The 23582-nt window shown below is 34.2% G+C and overlaps 1 protein-coding gene across 1 annotated transcript in view; it reads left to right on the top strand.

Annotated features, from left to right (window-relative positions):
* The window catches only part of LOC118623324 (ovostatin homolog 2-like), a 42335-nt gene extending 20840 nt beyond the window's left edge, over positions 1-21495 (top strand). Inside the window, exons 16-36 of the mRNA XM_036250837.1 lie at positions 228-398; positions 1169-1310; positions 1650-1660; positions 3817-3908; positions 4345-4573; positions 4951-5080; positions 6623-6741; positions 7841-7892; positions 8650-8733; positions 9429-9605; positions 10401-10482; positions 11080-11236; positions 13325-13399; positions 14243-14408; positions 15223-15434; positions 16629-16838; positions 17498-17622; positions 18726-18816; positions 19737-19805; positions 20425-20524; positions 21425-21495. Coding sequence (XP_036106730.1) covers positions 228-398; positions 1169-1310; positions 1650-1660; positions 3817-3908; positions 4345-4573; positions 4951-5080; positions 6623-6741; positions 7841-7892; positions 8650-8733; positions 9429-9605; positions 10401-10482; positions 11080-11236; positions 13325-13399; positions 14243-14408; positions 15223-15434; positions 16629-16838; positions 17498-17622; positions 18726-18816; positions 19737-19805; positions 20425-20524; positions 21425-21495 — 2565 coding nt within the window. The remainder of the gene's footprint in view (positions 1-227; positions 399-1168; positions 1311-1649; positions 1661-3816; positions 3909-4344; positions 4574-4950; positions 5081-6622; positions 6742-7840; positions 7893-8649; positions 8734-9428; positions 9606-10400; positions 10483-11079; positions 11237-13324; positions 13400-14242; positions 14409-15222; positions 15435-16628; positions 16839-17497; positions 17623-18725; positions 18817-19736; positions 19806-20424; positions 20525-21424) is intronic.
* The last annotated feature ends 2087 nt before the right edge of the window (positions 21496-23582 follow it).

The raw sequence follows: 23582 nt of genomic DNA, 5'->3' as shown, positions 1-23582 counted from the left end.
AGCTGGACAATTTTGCAAACATGTCATTGACCACCTAAGACAAAATTGAAGATTTCCTCTTCTGGAAGAATGAGTTGAGTTGACTCAAAGGTGTTGAATTCAATATTATGGCTGTACTTAGAAAACAAACAAAAAAACAATAAATTATTATGGCACACGTTTTCCAATTTTGTAAAAATAAAAGGAGTGCCTAAAATCATTAAAAAAACATGTGATTTTTCTCATAGGTGTATAGCCTGCTTCCAAATATAGAACTTAATGATTACTCCTATCATGGTCTCAACCTTGACGATGCCAAGCGAGATCCTTGCATTCCTGAGAAGAACGTGTTTTACAATGGTTTATACTACATGCCTGTAAGCAACAGTGGGGATGGAGACACCTATGACATTGTCAGGGTGAGAGCAATTACAATTTTTAAATTTGTTTTATCTCAAATTTAATTTTAGTACTCAAAATGCATATCTATGTTTTATTATTTATGTAGATTGTTTTCTTTCTTTGAGATAGGTGTCAGCAATCTGTATAAAGAACACTCAGAAACTGTCTTACAAAAAAGACGATATTCATTTTTGTTGATTCTTTTGTTGAAAATAAATGATAAAACTTCATGTTTGAAGTAATGAGACAGTCTTTAATTTATTGTGATAAATATTATGCAGAAATAGTCAAATCAAGAGGCTAGAATATGATCTGGACTCCATCCACACCTGGGCTATCAATTAGATATGCTGAGACCACTGTGAATGGATCTTTATAATTGATGTCACAGACATAAAAGAAAAAAGGCACAGGCTCTTCAAATTACTGACTGCACATTGTGTGTGTGTGTGTGTGTGTGTGTGTGTGTGTGTGTGTATCTGTGTTTGATGTTAATGAGAATGATAGTGCCTATTTTGTAAGTATTTTCCCCTTTGAATTAAATGGAAAATGATGTGAAATACTTAGCAAGATCCTAGCACATAATGAGTGCTAGATAGAACAGATTGATCATTGTTTTTAATCCAAATTAGATATTTTTCACACAAGTGATTTAATTTCCAAAATCTAAGTCCCTTCTAGCAGAGGAAAGATGTATATTTTTCATTATAATGTAACTGATAGACCTTCTTTAGGTCTTGCATGAAAGAAATGCACAACTTTTCTTTCGTTGTTTGTTTCTTTGAAGGCCATGGGTCTGAAAGTCTTTACTAATCTCCATTATCGGAAACCAGAAATATGTTCAGTGGAATGGAAACCATTCTCCAAGCCATTGTATTTAGCCAAGAAAACAAATAAACTGATGTACAGTGCCCCACCTGAACATGCATGTGAGTAATCTAGAATTTGTGTCAGGGAGATGGCCAAAAGTGTATTGGAATAAAACTATTAAAAATTGGGATTTTGTATGTGAATTATGCCATGTTTTTGGCTACAACTAGACATCCTGCAAAATAACATAGAATAAGGTAGGATGGGAAGGGTTTGGGCTAAACAAAAAAATTAGCTTCAGATATGAGAGGAAGTTTATTTTTATTGGTAGAACACAATGTCAGAAGCATATAGGAGTAGGTAATGTGTGGTGATATGAAAAGATAGTCATTATGAGTGAGTGTGATACAGGAGGATAAGTTGTCCTTATGGGACCCTTATGCCTTTATTATGTATAGACCATAATTCAGTTTAAGGCAGGGAATATTTTGATTCCCAGATAGCCCAACAGCTGGCATCTTTTTCAAACACTAGTCCATTTCCTACTGGAAGAACTGTAAACACAAAACTCGGTCAGAGTCTTAGATGAATAAGGTAAATAGATAGATTTCCAATACAGAAATTTCATCAGGGAAGCAAAATGAAACAAGGTCATCAGAATAAAACCATATCAAAGCTGTATTCCAGATCTGAAAACACTTGAAAAACATCCCTTAAATCCCTCCGGCCTACCATTGAGATTAGTCCAGGAATTTAAGTGGGGCTGATCCTGGATATCAGAAGCTGGGTATCAGAAACACCTCTTGAGAAAAACGAAAGGCCTGACAACGTCATGCAGGGGTGGACTCGCTGAGTTCAAGGGGTCCTATAAAGTTCAGAAATTGAAACCACTTTGAAGTCCTGGTCAAGAGGTTGAAATGGTCTACTTTTCTGCTACTAGGTTAAACCATATTTACTGAGCTTTCTCAGATACGTCTAAACTTTTCAGTATCTTTGACTAAAATGTACTGAAACCCAAAGTCATTCATTTTAAACTCTTCAGTTATTCATTTATTAAGTCACTCAATGAATATTTATTGAGATCAGAAATTTAGTAACATATTGTAAGAGCAATAGCTTAAATCTCTGCTTTCCTGGAATGTTTAATCTAACAGGGAAGACTTACAGTGAAACAGGTAATTACAAACGCCCTGAAAGTATGCATTAAAGAGAAATAAGATAAATTAGTAATGACCTAAATTTTTCAAGGGCCTATTATGTCCTTCTGGAAAAAGTTACAGTTATACTAAGACCTGAAAGGTGAATGATACTACACCACACAAAGAGTTACAAGTACTTTCCAAGCAGAGAGAAGTTCTATGAAAAATAAGGTAGGAAACTAAAAACCCTTCAAAAACGGCAGAAGGTATGGTTTGAAGGCAAGAGTAAAAATAGCTAAAGCAAAAGGGATAAACAGACACGTCATGAAGACCGTTCTGGGCATTTAGAGAACTTGGAATTCATTCTAATTCAGTAATACTGTTGATAAGTATAAAACAATCTAATATGTGTTTTCAAAAGATATCTCTGACTGCTCTGTGGAAAAAATTGGATTGGGACTTGCGCTAAGACTGACTATATGAAATGTTATGAAAGCTAGTAATTGAGTTGAGAGACAGTGGTGCTTGAACTACTAATAAAAGGGCTGTTTTCATTTGGTTGGTTCTGATAAGAAATACAGGATATGGGGAGCAAGGGCCAAGGATAATTCTTAAATTTCCCATTTGGGTAAGAGGGAAGATTTTGGTACCTGTCATGGAGATGGGAAATACTGGAGAGAAGCAGGGGAAGATATAATGAGTTTACTTTTTGAACAGTTTAATTTGAAATGCCTGTGAGACATCCAAAAAGAAATGTGCACAGGCCATTGCATGTGCAACATGGAGCTCAGAAGAGAGGTCCCGGTGGGAGATACAGATTAGGATACTTCTGCATAAATACTGTAATGAAGCCACATGTGAGAATATCAGTGAGGACACAGTGCACAGTAAGAAAAAGAGGGCCTAAACAGAGCTCTTAGGAACAAGTCAATGAAGAGATTACATCCTCAAACAAGAATGGCAAAAGAGATGAGATGACAACTAGAAGGAGCTGGTATTATGAAAGTTAACAACCGTGACTCTTGAAAGGAACACAATGATTACAAATGTCAAATAACCTAAAGGCCAATTGAGTAAAAAAGTGTTCCCAAGAATTAGCAATATAAATGTCATCAGAAGTTTTAGTGAAAGTCATGTTAACATAGTGGAATTGGCAGGCACCGGACTGCTTTCTGGCTGGCACCAGGATGTCAGATGAGAAACTCCATCCAGTGAACAGACATCATTTTTTCTAAACCTGGCTGTGGAGGAACAATGTATGCTGACTGTTTGCTGTTAATGATGGGAGAGATTTGAGCGTCAAGACGCTGATAACTAAGTTGAGATATACGTTTATTGGCAATGAGCCCTAGGAACAAATTCTATACTGCTTCACACTAAGCATATATGGTTAAAGATGTAGCTTATAGATGTGTGTCATTGAAACAGAAATTTTTATTCTTCCAAAGTAATGCATTTCTCTTTTCTTTTACCTGGTGAAGTCAAGAAGGAGGATTTTAATTCTGTAGAACAGGCTATAACGAAAACAGTCAGAAAAAACTTTCCAGAGACATGGATATGGGACATCGTCAGTGTCAAGTGAGCTTTCAACAGTTTTCTCTCCAACATGTCTTCATTTCTATTTTCTTTTTGGTGTAATGTATTAAACTCTATTTCTAGGTATATAGAGCAGTACCATATTTGTAAAATATGTACTGCCTCTCATTTGTATGTGCTGACCATATATTTTACCTAATTTTTTTCTCCAGAATTGTTTCACTTTTATTAATTTCATGCAGATAATTGTAACATACCTCAAAATTTTAAAAACAATGTGGTGTTTGAAGGAATGCAACCTTTTTTAAATGTTAAATTTCATGGGAATACAGCTCTCATGACTTTTATTTAATGACTAAACACTAAAAGTCATTTTTAACCTTCAGTTAATACTTTCTTTGCTTGCTCTGGACTGAATTTAGGTTCCTAGTTTATACAAAAAAATATATATATTTTTACCAATAACCTGTCCTTATAGTTCCTCAGGTTCAGCAAATCTTTCATTCGTCATCCCTGATACTATAACTCGATGGGAGACAAATGGCTTCTGTGTGGACGGTGATGCTGGATTTGGCATTTCGTCAACAGTGGCTCTGGAAGCCTCCCAACCTTTCTTTATTGAAATGACGTTGCCCTCTACAGTTGTTCGAAATGAGCAATCTGATGTGATTGTCAATGTCTTCAGCTACCTGAACACATGTGTAGAGGTAAGTTGTTCCCTTTGCTCTGGAGATAAAAATCTAACAAGGGCAAAAACATCCTTAACATTTTCTTTGAATATTGCCATATTCTTTTCATTCTCGAATGCAAAATGGTGCTATAAAGTAATAAGGCTTGTTTTCATACTCCTCAAACAAAAACAGTTGCTTTCATTCACAGCAATGACTTAAATACTGCTTTAAGAATGTCAGTTCATAATGATATGTGTTCTACCATATTTATCTTTGTGTGAGAAAAGTCATTTAGTATCTTTTATTTCTGCTAACTTAAAATAGGTAAAGCAGAATTTTCTTAAGATAGGAGGAAGAATAGTAACAGACAAGTATTTAGAGTACCACCCTCATTATCATGACTTTTTTTTTAGATTTCTGTTGAAATGAAAGGATCTCAGAATTTTGAGGCACATAGGCGTACCCCTAAAAACAATGGCAATGAAGTTATTCAAGGTGGTGGGAGGAACACATATGTCTGGACTCTTGTACCTAAGAAATTGGGTAAGCAGCCATGTATCTATGGCCAGTCTGTCATGGAAAACCAGCCATTTTTTATTGCCTCTGTTTATTTTCCTTAAATTCTCTATACAAATAATTTTCTTCATTACATTTTTCATTGTTCTTTTTAAAAATTCTCAATTGAAAATCTTATTTTTATAATCTAATTTTTAATGTTTATTGTTGCTAATGTTTGTGTAAAGCAAAATCACTTTTCACTTGTATAATGGGATCGAAATACAATAGAAATGCTAATTTGCATGACCTATCAAGTCTCTATATATTATCCCAAATGAAGGCCATATTTTCATTAATGCTGATCAATTCCTTTACTTCTCACTTGTTCCTTTGCCCATCATCATGAACCCGTGTCACCTATACAAAAATTGCTCCTCAATCACAATGATTGCCAGGGATTTGCAAATTCACTAAATATCATGAGACACCAAAAACACTGAGCACTTGGATGGAGATGAAACAGTGAGAAGCATTGTCTCAGTGCATATATTACCTGCAATATATAAAAATAAATTTGCAAGTATCTTCTTAAAAATATAAGAGAAGGGAAAAGTTAAAAGGATTCTAATAAACCAAGAATGACATGTGGTAGATGCAGGGTGGTCATTACCACTGATTTCAGTAATTGTCATTAGAATTTTCTTGATTTCATGTTTCATATTTATTGTATTATTTTTTGAGTTTTTAAAATTTATTGGAGTGACATTGGTTAATACAATTATATAGGTTTTAGATGTACAAGTCTATAATACATCATCTGTGTACGGCACTGCATGCTTACAAACCCAGGTCAAATTTCCTTCCTTCACCAACATAGGGTATTTTTATGAGATCATTTTAATTCACCTGTGATGTTTATCTGCCTAAGACTACTTTTCCTTTTAGATTTTAGTTTTTCAATTTTCTAACTACACAAGGTCTTCAAAAATTTTACCCTGGCAATTGAGATAGAATGCGGTACTAAATTGCTTGGATTTATGGCATTAAGTAGGAGACACAGCTCTAAGAGTGAAGTGATTGTTTCTCAATCCTCTAATTTTTACAAGTAAGGAAACTGGAGATGAGTTTTAGTTATGTGACCTGTGATATCACAGGGAGTTCAAAAAAATTCCTTGCTAACAATTGATTTAAATCCAGTGTCCTTTCCACTATGTCATATTTTCCTGTTTTTATTTGATCTTGGAATAAGTTAGGAGCACTGGTTATCAGATGCTAGGTCCCTATATTGTCATATATAACATAAACAATATTAAGAAATCCTCTCACTTGCTTTTGCAGAACTATTATTTTTTCTTAAAAATATCATAAGTTTTAATTAAGTAAATGAATCCCTTATTTAATATCAGGAACTTTAAAACAGAGTATACCAAATTATTTCCTATCAGGAAAAAGAGGAAGGTATTTTGGTCTAAGCATAAATATGACAGAATTCAGTTCGTCCGATTCAAAATGTGGTTCATAGTCTATCGTTTTCCATCATAGAAGGGGCCAATGATCAATTAACTTATGTTTGGGAATGTTTTCCAGGTAAATTGAGTATCACTGTAGTTGCTGAGTCCAAACGAAGTAATGCTTGCCCAAATGGAACAACTGAGCAGCAAAAACTAAACTGGAAAGATACTGTGGTCAAGAGTTTGTTGGTAGAGGTGTGTACACGCATAGCTATCAAGCTCTTCCAGATAAGAAATAGATAGTATCTAATAGGTTAAATATTAGAAGACCTTCTCTTTGAAGAGACTTATTTGACCATAGTTACTTTTGACATAGACATGTCATCTTAAATGATTTCAAACAGTAATAAAATTCATCCTTTTCTTAACAAATACCTGACCCAGGATAATAAAACGTATCACTTAGCCTGGCCGGTGTAGCTCAGTGGTTCAGCACTGACCCATGCACCAGGAGGTTGGTTTGATTCCCTGTCAGGGCACATGCCCAAGTTGTGAACCAAATCCCCAGTGGGGGGCATGCGGGGGTGGCCAATCGATGTTCTCTCTCATTGATGTTTCTATCTCTCTCCCTCTCCCTTCCTCTCTCTAAAATCAATAAAGAAAAAAATGGTTTCTAATTAAAAAATAAAATATATCACTTAAAACAGACTTGATGGTTTTTTGTTTGCTCCTGACTCGTGATGTTTCCTGTATATTTATTCTTCTTCCCTTCTTGTATGTACGTATGTATGTATTTATTTATTTATTGAAGTCAGAGAGAGGAGAGAGAGGGAGGAAAAAAACATCAATGTGAGAGAAAAGCATTGATTGGTTGCCTCTCAACTTAGGACTAAACCCACAATCTAGGTATGTGCCCTGACTTCGAATTGGACCTATGACCTTTCATGTATAGGCCAGGGCTTCCCTTTCCCTTTTTAACGGACTCAAATCCAAGAGAAATCTACTTGTCTTAGAGTCTTATGTATTTTCCATCATCATAACCTCTTGGCATGTTCCTACTGGGTAAAACAATTTGTTTATTGGAGATGCTAGACAATATTAGGGGAGTTGAAAGTGTCCCAAAATGACAACAAAGTATCTCTGTCCAAAATATGGGAGTCACGGGGCCTAACATGGATGTTGGTAATGTACAGTGACTTCCAGATATAATCAGAAGGGGACAATGAATGGATCTTCTCCCAAGGACAAATATATCTAGCCATACCTATGTAAGCCAATGCTTGATTAACTTTTTTTCATGGAAAGATAATCCAGACTCATTATTTTGTGCTTGTTTTTGTTTACTCTTTGCCAGCCTGAAGGTATTGAAAAAGAAGTGACTCAAAGTTTCCTTGTCTATACAGAAGGTAAGAGGGTCTTTTAGGTGGTCGACTTGGTGTTAAAGAAAACTTATCAACACTGGCATACTGAATACGTCAGAGATTTCATTCTAAACACCTAATGGAGGATTATTTTAATTCATGTCCTACCTTTACGATATAATTTTAGCAAACAAAAACTATAGTATTTATAGGATTTTATTTTTTATTTTTGTAGTTTACCCAACTCATTGGTCTGTTTCAACATATTTTTCCTGTCTTGTATATTTTAGGCTTCTCTTGTCATATGATTGTGACAAACTGTTGGACAGTGGGAAATCAAGAGTATGCCCAAATTACACATAATGTAACCTCTGCTTTTGTACTCTTGGGATGAAATAATCACAGCCCCTCAGTTGCTTGCTTAATGACCATCAGAGTATTGTTTTATCTGGTTGATAATGAGATGATTTTAATGCCTACTAAGTGTCTCCAAGATTTACCTATTGTGTGCGCTATTTTATATGTCACAGTCATTAGTTTTGACACATTTTTATACTTATGTAGTATAGGCACTAAAATACTAGAGTATAGGGGCCATTGTCTAACACACAGATGCATATACCATTTTCTGAATGTATTCTTCTTCTATACTAGATCAAAACCTCAATTTATCTCTCCTAACCAGCAACTTGTAAAATTAAAAAAATAATACTGGAATATATTTCATAATATTTTTGTCCCACAAGACTTCTGCTATTGTTTATAAAAGGAAGCCATCACATTATGTATCTTTTTTTTCCAGGCACCAAAGTCTCCATGCCGGTAGTTTTGGATTTGCCAAACAACGTGGTACAAGGATCAGCCAGGGCCTTTCTCACTGTTGTGCGTAAGTTAGTTAATTTTTGTGTTTCACAATGATTTGAAAAATCTTGATTGAGGTAGTCTTTAAAAATTTCTTAAAAGAACAGGATGGAAAGATTTTTTGTTGTTTTTTTTAATGCCATCAATTATTATTGAGTATTATCTTCTATCCATATGAGGATCTGAAGGAATTATAGCATCATTTTTAAATCTGTATCCCTAGGAAACATTTGTTCTGGTGGATGATAATTGGTGTTTAGAAAACAAAGAGTTCTACTATATTATTCTGAACTATTAAATTCCCCTTTGGAGAATCAGAATAATCTTTGCATGTTATAAATGCTAGAAATTTCCTCAGTAATAGGAGAAATCTGTTTTACAAGTCAAACTTGTTTATCTATTATTAATATGAACACTTTTGGGGAAAGGGATGGATTACAGTTCATAAGGCCAATTTCTCAGAAAACAAACAAGTAAGCAAATATCCTTTCTTAACTTTCTCTTCTCTGGTAATGAGATGTTTCAGAAATAGTTTTCATACCAGAAACCTCTTTAACTTCACTTCCTTTTTAGAATTACTTCAGGAACACTTTCCATGTTTCCACCTTTTAGACTCAATTTTAAATATTTTCTAGTTCCACTATGCCTCTTTAATCTGTAGTTATTAATGTCAGATGCCAACTCTAAGTAATAGTAACTTTCTGCTTTTCCTGTGTTCAGGGGATATTCTAGGACTTGCGATGCAGAATCTGGAGAACCTTCTCCAAATGCCCGATGGTTTTGGAGAGCAGAATATCGCCGGGCTAGCGTCCGATACCTATGTCCTTGACTACCTGAGATCCACTAAACAACTGACAGAGGAAGTTGAATCTCAGGCTTTCTTTTTACTATCTAATGGTGAGAAGGTTTAAGTAATTTCTGCCCGTAAGAGATGAAATCAGTTGTTCCTGATACCAAGATGTCAAAAAGCTGTTATTATGAGGTAGTCCTGTGAGGGGAAAATGGATCTGAACTGAGGTACTCTGAGTTTGAACTATGTTTTGTTATTTGTTTGGGGGTTGTTGTTTTTTTTTTCAGACTTTAATACCTGTGTGGTCATTTAGTTTTACCGTTTAAAACTGTAACATTTCAAATTATGGCTTCAAGATTTGTGAGCGCCTAATATTTTTCCCAGCCACCTTGTGTGTTGTTGTTACTGCTATTAATAGTAGCCGGAAATGGTTCATTTATCAACTCTACATTTATCTTTCAATTGTGTTTCACTGCAGTGAAGGGATTGGATTTGCATGTAGGAAAAAGATGTATAAATCTTTTAAAATGTGATATTAAGAAAAACTCTAGTGATATATATATATATATTTTTTTTTGCAGAAAGACATCACAAACAAAATAACATTAATGACATTTTATAAATGTCAATTATTTAACTAGGCTCAGTCACATGTAATATCTTTTTTTTAATTATTTTATTATTTTATTATAAATTTCACATAGCATCATTAAAACTCTATAAGCCAGAAGTTATTTTTTTCTCAGTATGGATAGAGAACCTGAGTTTCAGAAATTAAATTGAAATGATCATCTAGTAATTTATGACTGTCTAACACCAAAACACAGGGCTTGTACTACACCATTCTTTTTCTTCTAACTTTCTTATATTAAAAAGTAATTTCCTACAATGTTGTATTTTAGGCTATCAAAAGCAGTTGTCTTTCAAAAACTCTGATGGCTCATATAGAATGTTTTGGCAGAGAAATCAGAAAGGAAGCATATGGTGAGACATAAAAATTTTATTTTAAATAATGTAGAAATGATCTGAGGAAGGCTTATGAATGAGAGTTGAGTTCAGTGGGGATTTAAAAGCAAATTGGGTTTCAAAATGAGTTTACAGAGGTGAATTAGATAATTCTAAAATATTTGATTACTTCAGTTCTAATGCAATATACCTGAAATCTCTTGGCAAATTTACTGACACCTCCTCTACTTCCATAACTTGTTAACTCCATGGAAAATGCAACAACTTAGTCTGCATTTCTCAGAGTCCCATGTAGATTCAGGAAAGTAAAACTAGATGTCCCCAAAGCATCTAATTACACCTACTCTCTCACCACATAAGGATAATCTGATAAATTTACAGAGGGAGAACTTTGTGTATAAACACTCTGGAAATTACCTACTCTTATTTTCATATTGCTATTCAAAACACTTCATTGCCCCAAAGGAAAGAGCCACTATCAACACTCATTACAGTCAACATTAGCTTAGATGCATCTATTACCCAAAGGGAACAATGGTGATTAATCTGTTGAGTAGCTGACATTATCATTTCTTTCTTATCTAACTTTTGTCTAACTGGTGATGTGCATTCCAGGCTCAGTGCCCTTACTTTTAAGACATTAGAAGGAATGAAGAAACATGTTTTCATTGATGAACAAGTTCAACAACAGACCTTGATCTGGCTTTCAAGCAAACAAGATAGCAATGGCTGCTTTAAAGGTGATGGCAAGCTTTCCAACAAGGCTTGGGAGGTGAGACAGCAAAGGAAGTAGACATTCCTTGCTCCTTTGTACTGCCTACCTTCCCTTCCTCTGGCCTATCTGGAACATAAATATTTTTTCTTGTGAAGATTACCTTTTCTGAGTCTGCTGCAATCATAGGCCTATGGTATATTTGTCAATGCATCACTGCTAAATATAACTCCTCATGAATGTATTATTTGTGTCAGGATATAAACTAGAAATAAGAGAGTGGGGAGAGAAAAGGAACTTAGAAAGGAAACATTCATAAGTTTGGAGCCAAAAGATATGTCAAGGAAGGGGCCTTGAGTAGGTAATTCATTCCTATTCATGGGAGAGTATTTTGTAATTTACATTGTTTCAATGAAGCACTCTTCCAATACCTTCTCAAGTCAAAGCAGGAAGGCCTAGCTTGCCCTGGGTCAAAATGCAAATGAGATGAAGTACGTCTTGGGCAGCAATCACGCCTTCCCTTTTCCTGTCCATATGTAAGTAAATCACTGGACATTCTCCTTGCTGTTTTCCATTCTCTGTAGATTGCTGCCCACCTCCATCCCATCCTGTGTGTCCTTCATTTCCTGACCTTTGCATTTCCCTATGTAAATCTCTAATCATGCTATTTTATCATGCCCCGAGAGCCTCTGAAATATCCTGTGCTTTTTCTTTGTGTCCTCCATAAGCACCACTTCTATTTTGGGATTTGGGGAATGTAAAGCTAATCCACTTCAAAATATGGGTGAATGGCAGTTCTGTATGTATGTAATTTTAATGTGAATTGTTTTCACATTGCTTTACTATTATGTAATATAGAATAAATAGTCTTTAAATTATTTTAAGCCTATTTCTCCCAACAGGAGGCCCCTGATGGAAAATAACATTTGTTCCTATGTAGAAAATTAGCATTTTTCATGTTCTCTTCTGAAAAATCTCCACATCTCTTCTTATTGGATTCATTACTGGTCATTATTTCAGTTTGTCTGATCTCACCCAATCCTCTTTCCATAATTGTGTGTGTGTGTGTGTGTGTGTGCACGCGCGCATGCACATGTGTGTGTGTACACGTGAGGAAAAAATAAAATCTTGCACTGCAGAGGAATGGTGATACAGCTTGCTATAATTTAAGTGTATGCTTTAGGTCCCTACTTCTTATTTATAACCGACATCTACAGTTATTTAGATCTTCTGCTTAAATAAATAAAACAAGAAGTTTCTGTTAGATCCGTGGATCCCAAATGCCATCTGAATGTTATTTGCTTCAGTATCACTAAAGTACTCATTAAAATTCATTTCCCTAAACCTTATTCCTGACTTTCTGAATCAGAATCTCTTCTATGGATAATAGTTTATTTTAGTTCCCCAAGGTATTTTTATGCACAGTTTGCAAACCACAGAACTTACCGATGTTTTTCTAATCTTTCACCACAAGAATCCATGAGATCTGATCATTGTTATCCACTAGGATTCTTTTCCCGGGATGTTCTGAAAGCTTCACAGCAACTTCCTGTTCCATCTCATGAGAAATTCTTTATTTGCTTTTTCAAACCAATACTAAATTAAGTAAAATATGGCTCTTCATATGAATTGCTTGGAATTCATGTTTGTTTGTTTTTTCCTTATTGATTTTAGAGAGAGAGGAAGGGAGAGGGAGAGAGAGATAGAAACATATTGAGAGAGAACATTGATTGGCTGCCTACTGCATGCCCCCCACTGGGGATTGAGCCCACAACCTGGACATGCGCCCTGACTAGGAATTGAACTGGTGACCTCTTGGTGCATGGGTCAACACTCAACCACTGAGCCACACCAGCTGGGTGGAATTTATGTTTAACACCAGGCCACATAAATATAATTATATATGTCATTAAGTATACTTAAGATTAATTGTAAATTTTAATCCATTATTACACAGGATCTTGATGGATTTTTGCTCAGACAGTATGATAGTTATTAACAATTTAATTTAAAAATTACACATTTTCAGGTTTTTATGAATAATGGTAATTGTTTCGATGTTTCTTTTATACCTCATTTCACTTCAGAAGAATAGCTTTTCTTTTGTACTGTGCTATCCTGTATGACTCATTGTTCCTTTGTGTTCAGGGAGAAGAAGAAGATGGCATTTTACTCACAGCATATGTTGTTGGAGCATTCCTTGAAGCTGGGCTCAATTTTACTGTAAGAATTCTCATCTTCTCTTAGTTTCAGTCAACTGAATGCATATTAAATAGACTGTGAAATAAGAGTGATTAGAAATTCTTATGCTGGATGAAATATCAAAAGAACATTTCATTCATCACCTCTCTTTAAGTTGATGTTACTCAAGCATCTTTCATTCATGGAAAACTTTGATGAACACTGTTGGGTTTTTCCCTAGGAAGAATATACATGTGCACACATACTGTTTTTCATACCGTTTCAGGTATTTACAGATCTCCTGAAGTTCAGCCATGCATTTCAGATTAAGAACCTGTGCTCTAAGTATAATCATAACCTAGATTCTGTTTCTCTAATTCAATATGTAAACATTTCAACCTAAATGTTGTTCATCTTGGCTGCCTCCCAACCCAAAGGTCAAATTATCTGATTGCTGAAAGAAGAACAATCTATTCCTGAAAGAAGATACTTGCAACTTGCAGAGTTATTGTCTATCTCAAAAATCATCTTTAGAAATATAAGCTTCTATTTTAGTATTAGAATAACATATCTTAGGTCTAAAAATACATTTGTATTTTTTACCACACATAAGAAATTCATATCATTAACTAAAATATGACTGAAGAAACTGGCATTTTCAGATTATCTAAATTTTATTTCTCAGATAGTACTAATAATCCATTTAAAAGTTTATTGATATTTATGAACTATAATACATATGCATCCATATGAACAGGTTTGTATATAAAATATACTGTAAGGATACATAATATACAGTATAAAGAATAATTGGTTTAAATATTCAACAACCTTATAAAGTGTTCAGGTATTATTTTAAAATATATTGTTTTTCTGCATGATTAGTTCCCTGCTCTACAACTTGGGTTCCTTTGCCTAGAGGAGGCATTGGAGAATGGTGTCACCAATGACTATAATCATGCAATGCTAGCATATGCTTTTGCATTAGCTGGAAAAGAGAAGCAAGTGAAATCCTTACTACAGATCCTGGATCGATCTGCTACAAAAATAAGTAATCATTATTATTATTTACTTTTGCTATTAGAGATGACCTTGAGAATAAAATGATAAAACCTATTTAACAATCGTATAGGAACACTCTTCACTAGTGTATTTCTATTTCTCTTATGTAATCTCTGAATGGCACTTTATTGTTAAATAATTTATATATTTTCTCTTTTCTTCTAGCTTCTTCTTAAATGAGTGAAATAAACACATCAAGCATAGTGAACATACCAATGATAATGAAAATTGCTTGTAAAACTTAATCAAATGCCACTTTTGACCTTATGAAGTTGTTATTTAAAGCTGTATTCATTTCTTAAGGCTGCCATGCAAAATACCACAGACTAGGTAGCTTAAACAACAGAAATTTATATTTATATTTATTATCCTAGTTCTAGAGGACAGAGTTCCAAGATCTAGGTGTCAGCAGGTCTGATTTCTTCTGAAGCCTTTTTCTTGGTTTGTAGATGGCCATCTCTTCTCTCCATGTTCACATTGTGTTTTTTTTGTTGTTTTTTTTCTGTGTGCATGCATCCCTGGTATCCCTTTCATGTGTCCAAATTTCCTCTTCTGATAAGTACACTAATCATATTGGATTAGGGCACACCCTAATGGCCTCATTTTAACTTAATCACCTCTTTGAAGGCCCTGACTCCAAATACAGTCACATTCTAAGGTTCTGGAGAGTAGGACTTGAAACATGTGAATTTTGAGGGATACAATTCAATTCATTTGAGAGGCCAAGAATTGAATTTGCATCATTCCTATGTGTGATTAGTTCTCTTTGTAGGAACTGAGTGAAAATTCTTTCTTTTTCTCAGATAATGTTATATATTGGGAGAGAGCTAAGAAACCCAATACAAGAGCATCCCCATCCTTTATTCCTTGGGCACCTTCTGCTGAGACTGAGAAGACTTGCTATGTGTTGTTGGCCATCGTTTCCCAAAAATCTCCTGACCTCACCTATGCTAGTAAGATTGTGCAGTGGCTTGCCCAACAAATGAATTCCTATGGAGGCTTCTCTTCCATCCAGGTGATTGGTGTGGGTCTAATATTAATAGCAGTATGTTTGATGCAAAAGTCAGACTACAATAATCTAGACAGCAAAAATAATCATAGAAAATACCTGCTGATATGAAGGATATTTGCTATTATAAATTCTATTATCTGAGGTAACAATTATTTATTGGTCACTTCTTTTGTATCAGGGATCTACTAAGAAATCTCAATGTACAGGTGAATAAAATGAGGCCCCTTTTCAAGGAATGTATGCCTGATTTATATCTCCATTTACACAGTAAAAACATAATGTAAGTCTAGAAGAGATTCTTGTCATAAATACCAGAGTCTTGATAAGTAGATATCTGATGACATTATGGTCAAAATACTTATCAACCAAGAAGAAATATATATTTTTTTATTTCTGTGGTCTACACATTGAGAAAAGCAGAAGAAATGAATGAATAGCAGAAGAAATATGTATGAAAAACAATGATCTATGTTTTTCCTTAACAGGAAAAAAAATTAGTTTTATTCCCACAAGGAAAATCTTCACTTCCCTCTTTCTCTTTTTTTTTTTTTTCCAGTCTTAGCTTCTAGGTAAAATCATGTTAATGAATCTCCCAACAGCCTTTCCAGATTCTAAATTCCCGTGTTTGAAGATAGTTAGGTATGAGCATTGTCTGTGGCAGCTTAATTAATAACATCTTAATTTTCCAGAAAAGATCTGGCACTACTTTCAACACAGAAATTATACTTTATATAATCCTTTAGACAATAAAAATCTGATTAAGGTTTGTAGAAGAAAATCAATTTCAATGGAAACAACTAGTACAAAGAAATACATTTCCTTATTCTTTAAGATATTGCTTCTTGCCCGGCTGGTGTGGCTCAGTGGATGAGTGTCAACCCTTGCACCAAGAGGTCACTGGTTTGAATCCGGGTCAGGGCACATGCCCAGGTTGTGGGCCCAATCCCCAGTGGGTGGCATGCAGGAGGCAGCCAATCAATGTTCTCTCTCATCATGTTTCTATCTCTCTCTCCCTCTCCCTTCCTCTCTCTCTAAAATCAATAAAGAAAAAAAAATTTTTTTAAATAGTATTGCTTCTTGGTGTTCTATTTACCTGTTTTAGGATCATTTCTATGGACTGACTTAAACTACAGTCAAATGATGACTAATATTGCAGTATAACAGAGCTTGCATTGTTGCTTGTACTCTTCTTTGCAGAACACTGCCGTCTGTCTTCATGCTATAACCTATTACATGAAGTTATCATTCTTTAATGGTCAAAACACTGTCACCTTTAGCAGTAAAGACTACAATGAGACTTTCCAGGTTAACAATTGCAACCGCTTACTGGTCCAACGTTCAGAACTAACAAAAGCATATGGACAATACACCCTAGATGTGAAAGGACAAGGTTCTGCATTTATTCAGGTAACAGAAATCTACCTAAGAGGGAGATGAATGTTCATTAGTTACATATGAAATATTATATTACCATTTTGCTTAATCCGCGATTATTTCTACACTTTCTCTTGTTGGTATGTTCCACTTAGTAGCTGAAAATGCAGGTTATTTTATGAAGAGGAATTTATTCTTAAGGATAACTGGATAAGTGAGAAGTTTCTTGAGGAATGTCACTGTTAGAAAGTATTCTGGTATTTTTATTAAATTATGTTGTTAAAGATTTTTGTATAGCCCTGGCCAGTTTTTCTCAGTGGTTAGAGAGTCAGCCTGTGATCCAGAGAGTCCCCGGTTCAGTTCCCACTAAGGGCACATACCTCCGTTGCAGTTTGTCCCTGCCCCAGTTGGGGTCGTGTGGGTGGCAACCAGTTGATGTGTCTCTCTCACATCGATGTTTCTCTCTCTTCCCCCCCCCCCCACTCTATCAGAAGATAAATGCAAAAATATCTTCGGTGAAAATTAAAAAAAAAGATACTTGTATATTCTGAAAACTAAACAATTACATGTTGAGTAGAGATAGGAAAAAAAAAAAGTGCATTAATAATGAAAATAAGAGAAACAATAAGTCCTTCAGTGTTTAATGCAGAATAAATGAATGGATTTTTTTAATGATTTGCTATATTTTCTAGGTTACCCTTAGGTATAATGTGTTACTACCTAAGAAGGAATCTGGATTTTCCCTTTCTGTGAAAATGGTAAAGAAAAACTCTTCAGATAAAATTCAAACTAATTTTGACCTGACAATAACCATCAAGTAAGTATCCCATTTTAATATCAACTCTCAGTTAGAGAGAGGATAATATGCCAAAAAAAAAAAAAAAATTATTTTAAACAGTAGCAAAACAACAAAATAAGAGTAATGGTAACCATGATAAGTTTACTTTTTGGTGTGTAATATGTATAGCATAGTCCCTTTACAGCTTTCTGTAAATTGAGTACATCTTAATTCTGTAAATCAGAGCTAGAATTATGCAATTATAACTTGCAAGCTTCTGTTCTGCCACACTGATACTGCAGCAATGCTTCTGCTCTTTGTTTTTTGTTTCTTTCTTTATAGTATAGAAGTACTGTCAGTTTGGGACAATAGAGATACTATTTTTTCACTTAAAAACAAGCACAGATGGGTCCAGAGAAGAAAACCTACAAATGCTTATTTTATAACTATATAGAGTAAAATTTTAGATTTTTATTTTTCAGACTAGAAAAGCAAAATAATTATCTTAAATTAAAATATAAAATATAGATGTCATTGAGTTTTAACCTTAGTTAATATGCAAAGAAACACTGAGAAAAATTAGTTTAGAGGATTTTCTTAAGATTTCCAAATGATAATATCATAAACACAAGAGCTAAAATAAGAATTAAATATATTGTAGAACTCAACTTCATGCCTCAACGATCCTATTCAGTGTGAGGAACACATCCTAGAAGATCTCTTAGGGATATGTCTACTCTATGATTCTACCAACATCCCACTTTTCAAACAAAGATTTTCTTTAAGTTTTGTGCAAATCTAAGGCTACCATAGGTATATGTAATATCAATTTACAAGCTTTGTATATAAGTTCTGACTCTAAGACTCCAGGTAATCTTAAAAGCAGGGTTTGGGAGATTCTAGGTTCCGATAATTCACTATTTACTCCAACTTATGTTGCTTGGTATCATCTCACCCATTATCATTCTAGTTGTGTCTATTTAAAGTATTTGAGAATAACTTTCTTCAGGGGTTTTCTCTTCAGCGGTGCCTTTTCTCCAGATTTATGGCTAATAAGCATGTATGTACTCACAACTCTTGCCATAAAATACGTCACTTTTCAAAACTGATGTATAAACTAGTGTTTTGTTTTTAAATTTCAGGTACATTGGAGTGCACAATACCGCCAATATGGTCCTTGTTGATGTAAAAATGCTATCAGGATTTACTCCAATCATGTCATCCACTGAGAAGGTAAATGATGGAAGCCCAGTCTTTTATCACAGCAATAGTGTATAGATTAAATAACTGGTTAGCAAAGCCAAGCTTTGGAATTCTTCATTTAAACAAACTTATTCAAGAAGTCACATTTTCATTTTTGCTGTAACAGTGGAGGGATGGTATTCTTAACTTATAGCAATTGGCAGACATTTTTCATAGTTTATAGTCTAATTTTTTAATTTGTTTTTCTTGTTTATATTTGAGAGATGCTGCAATATTAAGTAAGGAAGTCTCTGTCACAGAAATTATTTGGACCATAAAGGTTATTTACAAACAAAGCCAGCTTATTCATGTTCTATCTTTTATGTTGTTAATTATCAGAGCTAAATGAATCTTTTTGTTTAGACATTTCTCCATTCCCAAGTCTTCTGTGGGCAGATTTTGAATACCAGAGAACTTTTTTTTTCAGCAACTATCAGAAGAAAATATTTAGCTTAATTTTAAACCCCTACATTGTGATCCCTGCCCCCTTATCTTTCCCTAATTTCATAGAATCAACATAAAAAATAAGAACATTTTAAATCCAGTGGAACAAACACTAAATATGTTTCTGTGCCAGGCCTGTGCTAGCCATTTAGGGTGTAAAAAATAAATACAGTCCCTGTGTATTTGGAGATAAAAGGAAACATGGGAACTCACAGATATCGGCCTCTAAAAGTCAAAACAATTGTTAAGAGTAGACAGCAATGAGGAATGAAAGAAGATTCAAGGAAGAGTATAGTCTATTTCTTAATTTAGTTTCTACTTGTGCTTATGAAAACGTCATGGCACAAGGGGACATTCCATAAGATAGATTCCCAACAATGGGTTAAATAAAAACTATGTAGTATTCAATACTGGAGCAATACTCTTTAATATTTATTCCTCATCCTTCCCTGCCAATTTCTTCAAAGCTTGAAAATAATGGCCAAGTGATGAATACTGAGGTCAAGAATGACCACGTTCTTTTCTACTTGAAAAGTGTAAGTTGAGCAATAATTTTTTTCTCCCATTTTTTTTTTTTCCTTCTATGGTTTTCTTTATTTTCTTTTGAGGGTAATTGGATGACTACTTCTCATAAATGTACATGACAGGGTTTCTCAAAAATTTGGGACATTAAAGATTATCACTGGTCTACTATCCCAGTCACTATCTTCTCCCTGTTAACTCTAATGTTATATCAGGTATTACATGACTACCTGACGAGATAATTCTCAAGTTTAGAAACATAATTTCCCTGTTTTTCATGGCATCTAACATTAGTCTGTATAATTCTTTTATAGTTTGACTTCAACTTCAACTAAGGTAACATGAGTTTTAGAGTCATTTTTTTCTATGTAAACTTTATTACCATTCACATAAATGCCTACATTACTGCTTTCAACTAAATTTCTTACACCTCAATATAAGCAATGAAACTAAAATATTATACAAGTTGATGTTACCTAACTTACTAAAATTAAGTCATTATGTAAAATTATGTAAGATATTGATAACTTGGATCTATTTAATTGAGTAGATTATGAACTTCTGGAGATAATTTTCTCAGTGATTTCTTTTCCAGATCTGCTCTGATGTTATTTGTAATTTGTGTCTTTATAGATTTCTCATACAGCATATAGTTTCACTTTCTCTGTTGAGCAAAGCAACCTTGTGTCCAACATTCAGTCAGCCCCAGTTATGGTCTACAGTTATGAAAAAGGTAGGAAAGCAACAACTACACCCTAAAGTCATTGAACATGAAATCTATATCTAAGATTCCCTGAGCTACCAGATTTTCCAAAATCACCTTTAGTCTATAGAGACTATACAATACATGGTTTTACTTCATATACTGAATTTTTTTTACTTCGTGATATATCTTCTGACTGGGCCAGTTTCCAGTTACCAGAGTTTTGCAACAACCTAGAATCCTTTTGATATAATATGAAAGAACATCCCTTTAACTTGAAATACAAACTATACTAAGTGCCAGGTCTTTGTTATTGTTGTTGTTGTTAATGGAAAGACTTACCACTTCATGATACTTCTGTGAACTTCAATTTGAGAAGGGGAATGGGCAATATTCTGAAATGTTATAGGAAAATTTTGATAGATTAGGTTCCAACCCAATTACTAAGCTATTGTAGAGACCATAAAAAATTTCCCTGGATTGTTAGTGCTATTACTTCCTTGTTGAATGGTATGTAAAGTTTATCAAGATGTATTTGAATTCTAGTTCTATCAATTACTAATAGAATATACATCACCAAGTGCTTTAAACATTTTTTTAATCTTCATAGGATATGTTTTTATTGATTTTGAGAGAGAGAAACAATGATGTGAGAGAAAAACATTGATTGGTTACCTCCCATACATGCCCCAACCAGGGATCAAACCTTCAACCTTTTGGTGTATGGGATGACACTCCAACCAACTGAGCCATCTGGCTAGGATAAGTGCCTTAAAATTTAATAAGATATTTTTTTGTATTTAAAAACAGAGACATGATTGACTATCTTGCAAAACTGCTTAAAAGATTAGACCTAATGTGACTACAGTTATCTGGCATATCTGAAAAGTTGGAGATCTAATAAGAATGAATTTTCTCTGTATTTTCCAGATGAGTATGCCATTGTTTCTTACAATGTCAACAGTGGTTCAGACTTCTCTGTGAGACAAAACATATCATAGGAAAAGGTAAGGACATTGTATCATCACAGACCATTGAAAACATGATCTGGTAAGAAAGTTAAAACCTAAAGATAATACAATAAATGAGGTTTGTATAGCTCTGTGCAGTAGATGAGTATTCTGGTAGTCATTAAGATTTTATTAATTTCTTTAAAATAGTTTGAAAGACTGTGCAACTACTTATGTACCTTTTAGAAATCTTTCATTAAAAAAGATATCATTTTTGTTTCATAAGTTGATAGATAGGTCATATAAGTATGTACATATATTTATACATATTCATGTATATGTTAAATGTATATGTGGGTGTATCTCTGTGTGTATATAAGTATATTTGTACATATACACACACACTCACATGTTTTTAAATCCCAGGTGGAAAGCTATTTGCTTTGAACAAACTTATTCGTCTGAATCATACCTGAAAGAAAACCATGCATAGTCTGAAAACTGCTGTGACTTCTCATATTTTATTTCCTTATTATCCAATAAATGTTGTGATTTCACTTTTGAGTCTATGACTTTCATTTTGTCCAGTACTTGATTCATAATTTTCATCCTAGAAAACACAAGACTTCATTTGATAGCAAACAATTTGCTTTATTGTTGTCAATTCTGAATTCAAGGTTTTAGACGTTATGGCTTGTGGAAAATATGGAATCTCCCAACATCCAGAGAAAGAGAGAAGAAAGTTGGGGTTGATGAGGAGTAGAGAAAGAGACTCCGTTGGAAAGAACTTCAAGTGAGTTCAAGACAATAAAAACCAAAAACACACAGAGTCTTTTCAGTAAAAGATCATCAAAGAATGATGGAGATTGCTTAGAAAAACATATTAACTGATGGATTTATTGAACTTATGTTCGTGATTGAGAAGGTAATCCAAGGGCATTTTATCATTTTAAAATTATTTTATTTTTCTGAGCTTATCACTTATTACTGAAAAGCAATACTCAAAGTCTGTCCTTTGCTTAACTTAACACTACTATCAGTGCAATGAATTAATATTGAGAAGAGGGAAGAGGAAGAAACTGGAGAAAATAAGGATGGAAATGAAAACAATTTCTCTACTAACCTTAACACAGGCTTCTGACTCTGCTGAGATATTGCTGCAGACAGGAAAAAGAAAAAATAGCCATAGATTCATTTTCCAGTTTTGGAGTGAAGAAATTTGGAAGCAAAGTATCCTAGACTCTATCAATATTCAACAAATTTAAAATAAAGTATTTTAATAAAAGATAGCTAGACTTATTTATTTTTGTAGCCTCCCTATTACAGCTGGCCCTTAATACATGTTTATTAATGGTTTACCATAGATAAACTGTTAAGGTCCATCCACGTCTAATACTACAAAAGTTTATTTTACTGTGTTAAGAATTTCTTCATATCATCTCAGTTCTCCTGTTAAAACCAAGCGCTGGTGATCAGATCTGGGTTTGTTGTCTTGCAAAATCAAAGAATGAGTTCACAGACAAAAGGACAAATGATATATGCCTTGCTAGCTTGTGATTGGTCCTTTCAAATAATTCTGCCTTAGCAACAGCTGTACATTTTAAATCTTGTGTTTCCCACCTAAGTGGGTTTAGCCCTAAGTCATCTAGTTCTAAACGCATAAGTCGGCATCAGTGATTTAAAAAGGCTTGCCCTGTCAGGTCAATTGGGGTATATTTGATTAGCAAAGATATATTGTCACACAACACTCTCTAGGTGGAAGTGGACAGGTTTTGATTTAAAAACAGACACTGATTACGTATCCCTGACATTTGTACAGAAGCTTTACTCCCAGGAAAGAGACAACTTAGCTGGGTGTGGTTAAGAACAAATAAAGTAGCCTGAGGTATCTATAAGGGCCTTGGTAGCTTCTCTTTTTATGATAATTTCAACTTCTCCCTGACTATTAGTGAGGAAGAGAGGAAATGCCCTTTGAGCAGCTTTTGGTTTCTTTTCTAAACTCAATTTTGGTTTCCTATAATCCGTTTAAAGGCAACCTGGTTTTCTGCAATAGAAACACACTCTAGTTTCACAGCAGAACTCATACAGCAATCCTGTTGCTTGCTGCCGGAAACCAGTAGATATATTCATTGGAATAG

This window comes from Molossus molossus, unplaced genomic scaffold (assembly GCF_014108415.1).
Source record: "Molossus molossus isolate mMolMol1 unplaced genomic scaffold, mMolMol1.p scaffold_m16_p_10, whole genome shotgun sequence".
In the NCBI taxonomy this organism is placed as follows: Eukaryota; Metazoa; Chordata; class Mammalia; order Chiroptera; family Molossidae; genus Molossus; species Molossus molossus.
The sequence above is the reverse complement of the archived record's forward strand: the minus strand, read 5'-3'. Positions and strand labels throughout refer to the sequence as shown.